At 52.6% G+C, this 10,449-nt stretch overlaps 1 protein-coding gene across 4 annotated transcripts in view; it reads left to right on the forward strand.

Annotated features, from left to right (window-relative positions):
* Window positions 1-9,772, forward strand: part of Rab36 (RAB36, member RAS oncogene family) — an 18,054-nt gene extending 8,282 nt beyond the window's left edge. For 2 of the 4 annotated variants that reach the window (XM_029482887.1, XM_021173981.2), the window contains exons 5-11: window positions 1,126-1,227; window positions 3,480-3,544; window positions 4,930-4,981; window positions 5,667-5,748; window positions 6,017-6,107; window positions 6,952-7,077; window positions 9,645-9,770. In XM_029482887.1, coding sequence (XP_029338747.1) covers window positions 1,126-1,227; window positions 3,480-3,544; window positions 4,930-4,981; window positions 5,667-5,748; window positions 6,017-6,107; window positions 6,952-7,077; window positions 9,645-9,712 — 586 coding nt within the window. In that variant the 3' untranslated portion in view covers window positions 9,713-9,770. Of the gene's footprint in view, window positions 1-1,125; window positions 1,228-3,479; window positions 3,545-4,929; window positions 4,982-5,666; window positions 5,749-6,016; window positions 6,108-6,951; window positions 7,078-7,507 lie in introns of all 4 variants that reach the window. The other 2 variants (XM_021173982.2, XM_029482888.1) reach the window with 1 other exon arrangement.
* The last annotated feature ends 677 nt before the right edge of the window (window positions 9,773-10,449 follow it).

Below are 10,449 nucleotides of genomic sequence, written 5' to 3' on the forward strand. Positions count from 1 at the left end.
GGAGGGAGGGAGGGAGGAAGGAAGGAAGGAAGGAAGGAAGGAAGGAAGGAAGGAAGGAAGGAAGGAAGGAAGGAAGGGAGGGAGGGAAGGATTTAAAAGAAGGAGATTGACTCAGTTGATAAAGTGCTCGCTGCATAAATTCCCAAACCTGAATTTAGTCCCCAGGACCCATGAAAAAGCCAGATGTGGCAGCGCATGCCCGTAATCCCAGCACTAGGGAAATAGAGATAGGAACCCTCAGGGCTCGATGTGCAGCCAGACTAGCCAAATCAGTGGAGAGCAAACACACACACACACACACACACACACACACACACACACACGACCCAGTATGGTGTCTGACAAATGGTGGAGCACCCTAGATACCTCATTCATCACACCATCCCCATGCAGCCTCCAGCACAGTCCTCCCTGGGAAGGGACCCTCAATTCCCCTCACTATTTGCATTATAGCATTTGCTTTCTGGGCAGATACAGCACCCCCCCTACCCCCCATCATTGTTATTGGCTGCCCTGTTGGTATGTTTGGATAAAAATTTCTCAAATGTCAGAGGCGTGTAGTCTCCAGCCCGTGGAACTTTCTGTAGGGTGGCAGAACTCCTAAGAGGTAGAGCTTTGCAGGCGGGTCGTTAGGTCATTGGGGTGTACACATGAAGGGAACAGCATGCCGCCCTCATTTCCTTCTTTAGCTTCTTGGCTATGAGAGATGTTCTCTTGCTGCATCATGGTGACAGCATATCACTGACCTTAAGAGTATCCCTAGTTCTAAAACAATGGGCCCAGACGACCTTCTCCTCATAGGTCGCCATCTTTTCCAGAGTGTGTTACCGCGACGGGAAAACAGATCAACACACCCGTGCACCCACAGCCTCTGTGCTTTCCTTGATGTTTTTGTTTTGAGACAGGGCTTTTTGTTTGTTAGCCCTGGCTGGCCTAGAACTCCCTATGTAGACCAAGCTGACCTCAGACTCACAGAGATCCACCTGCATCTGCCTCCAGCGTGCTGGGATCGAAGGTGCACACCCACCACACCTAGAGTGATATTTCTCGGTGACGTTCACTGCTGTGAGCATCTCTGCCCACTTTTGTGCTGAGGACCCCTGCTGATTGCCTCACCTCCCACAGGTTGTGCAAGAATGTTTTCGACCGTGATTACAAGGCCACAATCGGCGTGGACTTTGAAATCGAGCGCTTTGAGATCGCAGGGATTCCCTACAGCCTCCAGATGTAAGTCTCTGTTAAGAGCTTTCCCCTAGGGAAAGCTCCTGGCTGGATCTCTTTCCTCTGTGCCCCACAATTGCTCAGCAAGGATATGTCTGGTCAAGCCCGGTCCTGGGTGGTTGTAAGAAGCCAGGCTTCATGATCTGTGGGTCCCTAGATTCTCTGGCGTCCTCACAGTTTCCTGGTGTTGGTCATGAGATCTAGGAATGGTCTTCTCAGCATGACCAGCATACCCATTCCCCATCCCATTCCTGAAGTTCAGCCTTCCTCCCCAGCTAGACCACCTGTGATCCCACAAGCAGCAGACTGGCCTCTGACAGTTTTTGTTTGGTTGAATGGTTGTTTTTTCCTGAGCTCTGAGCCTCTATTCTCAGCTATAAAATAGGACAAAGTCAATCCTTGAGTACCAGTGTTGGGTGAGTCGGGCTCTGCTGGAGACCACCCTGCCCCCCATTCATCTCTCCAGCCTGATGTTCTCTGACCCCCTACAACTTCCTTCTGTACACGTGTCCATGTGTCCATCTGGTCCTTCCCCCTCAGTCTGTCTTCTCTATTAACCCTGTGCCTTTGGCTCTCTCTCAGTGGGGCACTAGGTCCTGCCCCACCTTCTACCCGGTTCACTCTCCCTCAGTCAGTGCGGGTCCTTCCCAGGGTTTACCTTCCACCTTGGTGAAAGTGCTCTACGCTTTGTCCCTCATTCTCCCCAGTCCCCAGAGGGTCTTGCAGCCATACCAGGCTCCCAGACCCCTGTGCTCTCAGGGGAGGCCCCTCCATTCTCCCTGCAGTCTTATTTGGTAATCTTTATGCTCTTCTTGTCTGTGGTGGCATTCGCCAAGCCTTTCTCTTAGCCCCCTTCCCTGGCTTCCTCTCTGGCTTTGGTCTTTGTTCCTCCGTGCCCTGCCTGGGCTGTGCCCACTGCTCCTGTGTTAGTTCGCATCTCCACCATAGACAGTGACACAGTATAATCCTGGAGCCAGAGGATAACACATCCTGTTCAAGGGTGCGCACACAGTTGGTCCAGAGAGAAAGATGCTCTGAAAATCCAGAGCTCCACGACTGAGATTTCTGGAAAGCGAGGAGGAGAGAAGGACTGGACCAGAGGGAGCAGCCAGGTGGCGCTATACAGAGAGGGACCAGCAACTGGGCTCCTACTGGGGCTCCAGGCAATATCTAATTAGAGGGCCCAGCATAAAATGGGCACTGCCTTGCCCCAGACTCACAAGATCTTATGTTGACCCCATTGCCAGCCAACCAGTCTGGCTTACTGTGTGCCCACTCCCAACTCCCATCTAAGTGGCTTCTTCAGACATGGGGGAAAACAAATGAATTAATGAAGGAGTAAGCCCAGAAGCATTCATTGGGTTGAACTGCTCAGAAACAGATTCAGGTCACTGATGTCATATCTGTGGGTTATTTTTCTAGTTTACTGAAAAAAAAAACGAAATGTTGATCTGTTGACCTTTCGTAGATTGGATGTCAGGGTCCTCCCTACATATTGGCAACCCGTTGTAAGACTATTCAAGCAGCTCCACCTTGTCGCCTCCCCTCCTCCATCTTGTGGCAGACATGATCAATCTGTTATTCCATCCCTTTTCCATAGATCTAGGGCTCAACCTCCATTCCCCTCTCAACACGTTTCAGAAAGCCAGAGCTAAATGGGATGTGACCCATGTGTCCCCATTAGCACTGTTCCCCACCTGAGGAGCTACTGTGATGAAGGTGGAACAGGGCCCCATCCTGGAACCCCAGCATGTCCTTCCGTAGGACACATGGTCCTTATACTGCTACACTCAGAAGGGACTGAGCTATAACAAAGCAATTTGTAAATTACACCTTCTCTGGCTAGAGAGATGGCTCAATGGTAGGGAGCACTGACTGCTCTTCCAGAGGTCCTGAGTTCAATTCTCAGCAACCACATGGTGGCTCACAACCATCTGTAATGGGATCCAATGCCCTCTTCTGGTGTGTCTGAAGTCAGCTACAGTGTACTCATATAAATAAAATGAATCTTTTTTTAAAAATTTACACCTTCTCCCCTACTGGCACTGTGATCTGAGGAAAGAATCTAGCAGGGATTGGTGGGAGCTGGAGGCAGGGAGAACTGGAACAACCAGGCACTTCCTGTTGTTCAGGTGCGGCTGGCATGATGGTGTAGGTCCTAAGATCTTCCCATGGTCTCACTGGGCCATTGCCTTAGAACACAGTGACTGCTTAACCAGCCCCCCACTGTTTTCCTCTCTTCCCTATTCCCCTCACAGCTGGGACACAGCCGGGCAGGAGAAGTTCAAGTGTATTGCATCTGCCTACTACCGCGGCGCCCAGGGTGAGCAGCCGAATGACCCTGGAGCTCCCAACCTATGTCACCTGCACAAATACTACTTCTCTGCCCTCCAGGAGCCTCTTGGATAGCCCTGCAGCCAGCGCTTAGGAATGAAGAAGCCACCCAGGACTCTAGACCCTAGCTGTCTTTGACAGTCGCACCCTTAGGGGGTATCTGAAGTATCAGGTGCAGACTGCCTCAGGCCCCCCAGTTTACAGCTCAGAAAAGAGCATTCTTGTTTAAGGGTCCCAGAAAAAGAGAGATGACATCGTATTCCAGGTGACAGGGAAGAGAGGCTTTTCCTGTCTTCGCCAGAGAAGGGGTGACAGGTGGGCCCAGCAGGATTGACAGGTCCCGGTATAGGTGCCTCCGTGCCCATTGCCAACATAGCCAGGGGTAGCTGAGGGCTGAGCAGGGCCCAAAGTCAGCAGAGATGGCAACGTAAAGTCCCCAGGGAGGAGACAGAAATAGAAGCCAGTAGAGGATGGAAAACCATCAATTGCATCCCAAATCGGTCTCACGGGATAGGCATGGTTCTGTCTTCTTGGCGTTGGTGTGAGATCACTGTGGTTTCATCCCAGTGTAAATAAGGGAGAACAGGAGACAAGCAGTGTGCGGAGCCTCCAGCACGGCCCAGTCCACTGTGGCCTCCTCTAGCCATTGCCCCTCCTAACCTTTCTTCCTGAGAGGCTGTTGCTTCCCTGGAGCTAGCAGTGTGAGGTGCCTGCCATGCCTCATAAACAGTACTCGCCATGCCTACCACCACCCCGATTACAATCAGCCAAAGCACAGAGGAAGCCCTTGTCCAGCCTGCTCGTATGCACAGTAGGGCAGCAGAGAGCAGGGCTCTGCCTGGACCATCATGCTGTGTGGCCTTCCCCTTGGAAATCCCGGGCAGACCGTATGATGGAAGAGCTGGCCACAGAGATACCTTATAGGTCCCTGCCCACATAGCTCTACAAAAGCCATTTCTGTTAACTGGCTGTTCCTGACCCCCATCCTTTAGTGAAAACTCTACCTAGGGTCAAAACGGTATACCCCCCCCCCCCGACAGCTGGGGTACCTTTCTCACCGATGTGCAGACAGAGAAGCGGATTCTCTGTAGTTACAGCTCTCACCAAGCCCACTGGGCCACAAGTAGCAGAGGATCTCTTGCCAGAGTCTAATGCGTCGGGCCTTTCTCTGTTACCCCACCCCGACCCCCAGATTTGTAGGGTTTGGAGGGGTCTGGTGAAAAGGCAGGTCCAAAGGGTGACCCCAGGGTGACTCCTCCCTAGTCCCCACAGTGGGCCACCCCAGTAGTACCTTATGATCTTGGGAGACACTGAGGGGAGCCTTCCCCCAGCACACTGTTGCTGATTGGCTGTTGGGTTTCCCTGTGTGTCCAGTGATCATCACAGCCTTTGACCTCACTGACGTGCAGACTCTGGAACATACCAGGCAAGTAACCCCAGATCCCGCTCCCTCCCTCTGCGCGTCAGAGACTCACGAAGATACCCAGAAGGGCTCCCAAACCCCAGTCTCAGGGCTGGACCCAGAATGCCGGGCACTTACTAGCCAGTTCCCCACTCAGCCCTAAAGACGTGTCCTCATCTGCTGCCCGGGGCCTTAAGCTGACAGGCCACAGTTGGCAATGATATCCCATTGCCACCATATTGGAGATCTTAATTTTGCACAAGGGCCCCTTCGTTCCCTTTTATATTGGTCCCTAATACTTTTCTAGCTAGTCCTCCCTGACAGAAATTTTTTACTCGGTGTATTGGGCAGAGATGTGGGCAACATGACCAATTTCAGAGGGCTATCATCTTCCAGCCATAATCCATCTAAGGGACCAAAGCCCCTCCCCACTCTTTTTGCCTGGGCCATTTCACATCAGAGTTCTCCAGGCCCTATGAAAGAGACAGGAAAGGTTTTTCCAGCAGATAACAACAGGGGTCCCCCAGGTCTCACAGTAGGAGTCTTCACCTCTCCCAAACCAGTGCCTTTGTAATTCCAGCTCCTTCTGGTCCCACGGAGGCCCTCTGACTCCAGCACCAGCATCCCACCAAGTCAGTGTAGGTCAGGGTACCATCCCTGTTCCTCCTGGCTAAGTGTAAGTCTCTTGTTTCCCCTCTGTACATTCCAGGCAGTGGCTGGAGGATGTGCTGAGGGAGAATGAGGCAGGCTCCTGCTTCATCTTCCTCGTAGGAACCAAGAAGGATCTCCTGGTAAGCAGAGTGAAGCTGGAGGCCCAACCCTCACTGGCTTTCCAGAAAATTGTTGTTTTCAGCCAACTCGAGGGACACCAAATGATACTGACATGCTTTCTGTTGGACTTCACTCACTTCTCTGGGCAGCATCCCTGCCCTGGGATACCCCACCACATCCACTTGCTTGGGGTGACTCCAGAAGCAGGGGTGGGAAGAGGAGGCCACCCTAGGGCATCCCCTGCAAGGAGGGCCAAGACACCCGCTCAGCCAGGGCCGTTTCTTCCAGTCGGGGGCAGCGTGTGAGCAAGCGGAAGCTGAGGCTGTGCATCTGGCCAATGAGATGCAGGCAGAGTACTGGTCTGTGTCGGCTAAGACGGGTGAGTAGTGTACCCCACGTGGACCTATTTCTGAAAGACTGCCGGGCGCAGAAATAACAAAGAGCAAAGCTGGAAATCCAAGCTCTGGGAGTGAAAGGCAGGCAGTGCTTGGCTCAGGAGAGATTCCGAAGCTGTGGGAACTCGGAAATGGGGCCAGCAGTCCTCCCCTCAGGTACACGGAGACAGCGTGTATCTGGCCACGGACTAGGCATGAATTGAAACTGGAGATGGCACCCCCCAGGCCACCACAAATAGCTGGCAGGCAGTGCCCGAGCCTGGGGCCCTCTGCTGCTTCCCCTATCCATCTACACTATAGCACCCACCCTCCTTGACCACAGGAACAGGTAGATTCACTGAGGTCCCACGGTGAGGAAAGTAGGGTTCCACAGCACAGTTCCACAGGTCATTAGTTACACACAGGCGACGGTCACGCGACGGTCACGTCGGCTGCCGAGACCCGGAGGAGGGTGCACACAGATTCCGTGAAAGGGCCAACAGTGCGTGGGTGGCACACAGAGAGAAGGCACACATCCAAGCCCTGCTTGTCCCCAGTCATGCAAGAGTTGAAGAGCAACCGATCGAGAGGGTGGGTGCTAGGAAAGGAAGGCTCAGAGCTTTGAGGGAGTAGTCTGGGGTGGGTGGGGTGGGGACCATTATTCACTGGGAAGCCAGATTGCCACCCTGAGCTCTGTTGCCTGCTCGACCATGAATGGACTGGTAACTGTGACTGCCAGGGATTCTCTGTTAAGCAGCATGGCAACCGGCCTTAGGGTGGGCTGACCTGGCACTTGTCCATCACGCATCTGCGGGCAGCCTGAGTCATAGCCATCCTGTGGGCCCCCAGGAGAGAATGTGAAGGCATTCTTCAGCCGCGTCGCCGCCCTAGCCTTTGAACAGTCTGTACTTCAGGACCTAGAGAAGAGGCCCAGCACCCAGTCCCAGGTCGGAGATGGAGATGGAGACCTAATACGTGCGTACCCGGAGGGCTGGGTGGGGCTGAGGAGCAGGATAGGAACCAGAAGGCCACACCCACCATCCTTAACTTGCCACTTTTGCTGTCCTCTTGGGACCTTTGGGCTGACAGCCGTATCTCAGGCCTACAGCTTCTATGGCCTCCATCCACCAGCTCAGGCACCTGCCCCGACCCCCCTTCTCCCCACACAGGCTCCTGTCGGGTCAGGCTTAGGCTCCTGTTTTTCAGGTGTGTCTTGCCTCCAGCTTACCTGAATGCCACACTCCCAAGTGTCCCCTGGGTCTTCCCCACACCAGGCCATCTAGGCCTCAGAGGACAGGCCCAGGGGACTAAATTGAGGGTTCCAGATATTATTAGGGTGGAATAGTCCTTACCTAATGTCAGCTATAGGACTCATGGTTGATGGCATCTGTCCCTGCCTTGTCAGGAATAGAGGTACCCAAGATCCCGGAGAACAAGAGGCCGCCCGGCCTAGGCTGCTGTTAACGGAGGCCAGAATCAGAGCCATCTACAGGATGACTGGAGCCCAGGCTCTACAGCAGATATGCCTTCAAGCTGGAGAAGCCCCGTGTCTTCAGAGCCCAGCCATTTTGCTTTAGCCGGTCAGCAGCCACTGGCTGCTGAAGCCCCATACTGCCCGGTTGGTTGATGGGCGCCAGCGTGAGCCATCCCTATAGGGTCTTCAGATGGTTGTGTTCTTAAGAGGCTTCAAGACTGAAAACTCGGGACACCGCAGGGCTAGCCCACACCTCTTACCCAGTCATACCAACAGCTGTGGAGCCCTTTCCTGGCCGAGCCTCTGGGGTCTCTGAACCCTCATCTCCATGTTCCAAGCACTGAAACTTGTCAGAGGAAGCGAGTAAAACTAAACTGCTCTCCCACCCGGAGTTCTCTCTCATCACGAAGGCATGGAGTTCTAGGCCTTTCAGCCTCAGACCTGGCTCTCCCAGGACTCTGGAGCTCCATCCACTGTTAAGCACAATGGACAAAGTCCGTTTGGCCCCTCTGGCAGAGTCCCGCCCCATCTCTGAGATTCCCCGTGGTTCTGCCTTGAGTATTAGTAGGTCAGAAGGTGGACCTCTGGCTCATCACTGTGACCATCGTGAGGGATGGAGATTGCATGGTGACCTTTGGAGCCTCACGAGAGGAATCACTGTGACCGTCCTGAGGGATGACAATGCCTGGTGTCCCTTTGGCAACTCATTCCGCATCCCTGAGCCTGATACTGTCCTGTGTTTTACCTATGCCCATCCCTGCTGGCCTACCATGTGTCTGTCCTGCTGGCCTGTGTGTCTCTCGGGACCTTGGCATTGGGCCACATATCTCTGGAGGACTTGGGACATCCAGAATCTAGCATGCCTAACTCCTTTCTGTACATCACCAGGAACACTGTGCCCTATGTGGGCCCAGGGTCTTCCCCCATCCCCTCTCCTACTCTGTATTCCTATAGCTCTGGGTCCAGACCCACATACCCATCTTTCTCCTGCCATAAGAGGGTGGGAACACCCAGCATTCCTATCTGCTGTCCCCTTCCCCAAGACAGGGTCTCATGTAGTCCATGCTGGCTTCCAACTCCATATGTAGCTGAGGCTTACCTTGGATTTTATTTACCGTCCATCTCCCAAATGCTAGAATTAGAGAGATGTAGCAACACCTGCTTCCCAAGGATGGTAAGCATCTGCAGGCAGCCATGTTGGTCCATGCCTTTTTTCTAAGTGCCTGGCATACCACACCTTTCTATGACTGTTCATTAACTCGGCAGTGGCCAAACATCAGAGAGCGCTGACCTATCTCCCTGTTCGATACAACATTCTTTAGCCTTATTTTAGTGAGCCCTCTCTCCCTCTCCACTGCCCACCCCACTCTGAAACATTGTGTCACTATGTATAATAAACTGGCCTTGAGATTGCAGCAGCCCCCTGCCTCTGCCTCCCAAGTGCTGGGGTTATAGACACAAAGCTCATATTTGTCTCAAGACCTTTTATTCTAAAAAGTATATAAAACATCTCTTTAAAGGATTCAATGTTTGGTATTAAACAAGGTGGTAGATCATTAAAAAAAAAAAAATGAAAATACTTCTGCCCTGAAGTTGTACTCTTGGAATTGAACACGGTTAACAGTTGATAAAAATTCCTTCTGTGCTGTCCTTCCCCAGCCCGCCCTGTGTGCAAACCCCCATGCTGGCTTGTTTCTCCGAGTGTCCTTGTACTGTGCACACTGCCTGATGGGCCACCTGCCCAGTCATCTGACCTGATCTCTCCCTGTGGGTGCATGCCAGGCCTTCCCATACTTAGCAAAACATGCAGTTTCCTTAGTGCGGATAGACTGTGGGCCACTTGCGTTCCTTATCTACTGGCTGGCCAGCTGGCAGGTTTGTGTCTGCTGTTGTTAGCTTTCCCCTGTGGCACTTTAGAATTTCCACAGAAGGTGTTTGTGGGCTCTCCTCTGGACTGTGGTCCCTTCCCTGATCCATGAAGGCAGGGCCTGTTAGGGACAGGCTACATTGTTGTTGCATCCCAGAGGGTTAGGGTTTAGTGGTCGCCTGATGCCTGTCTTCCTCCTAGGTCCTAGGATGGTGATGGGAAAGGATGATACTGTGTCCTCCTGTCATGAGCTCCAGAGCCAGAAGTAACTCTGCTTTGCACACCCCCACATCCCTGGAGATCGCCCATTATTAAACTCTCCTCATGTTGCCCACCATGGTGTGATGAGCATGTGTCCCGACTCACAATAACCATCTCTCCAATTTCAGGATTTGGCCCGGGAGGATAGATTCTAAGCTTACCAAGAAAAATTGAGAGATTCAGATGGTTCTCTGTCAGGCAACAGTGCTGTCTTAATATGTCTGTGTGATAAAACCCAGACATGCCACAGGCTAAGATATAAGCAGTGTGTCGGTTTATGATTCTGGCGGCTTCAAAGTCCAAGAGAAAGGGATTGACATCTGGCAAGACCTCCGTGCCACATCCTGACATAGCAAACTGATCAGGGCACAGAGAAGGAAAGAGGGGGACCAGATTTGTTTTTGTAACAAACCCAGTCTTGTGATAACAGCACATCCAAGAGCCCCACATACTTCCCCTTGCCTCCAAATAACTACTACACTTGGAATTGCCTTTCAATACAAGTTTGAAGGGGATATTCAGGCCCCAGTAAGTAGGGTAGAGGTGTCACTCGGTGGTAGAGTGCTTGCCAACCACAAGCTCCGTCCTCATCCCCAAGAAGCAAACCAGCAGTTAAAAGCCCTTACTGTTCTCTCTCTCTCTCTCTCTCTCTCTCTCTCTCTCTCTCTCTCTCTCTCTCTCTCTCTCTTGCTCATGTATGACAGATTGATCCATTATGTGATCTAGGCCAGCCTCAAACTAAAAA

The sequence above is a fragment of the Mus caroli genome, chromosome 10 (genome assembly GCF_900094665.2).
Source record: "Mus caroli chromosome 10, CAROLI_EIJ_v1.1, whole genome shotgun sequence".
NCBI lineage: Eukaryota > Metazoa > Chordata > Mammalia > Rodentia > Muridae > Mus > Mus caroli.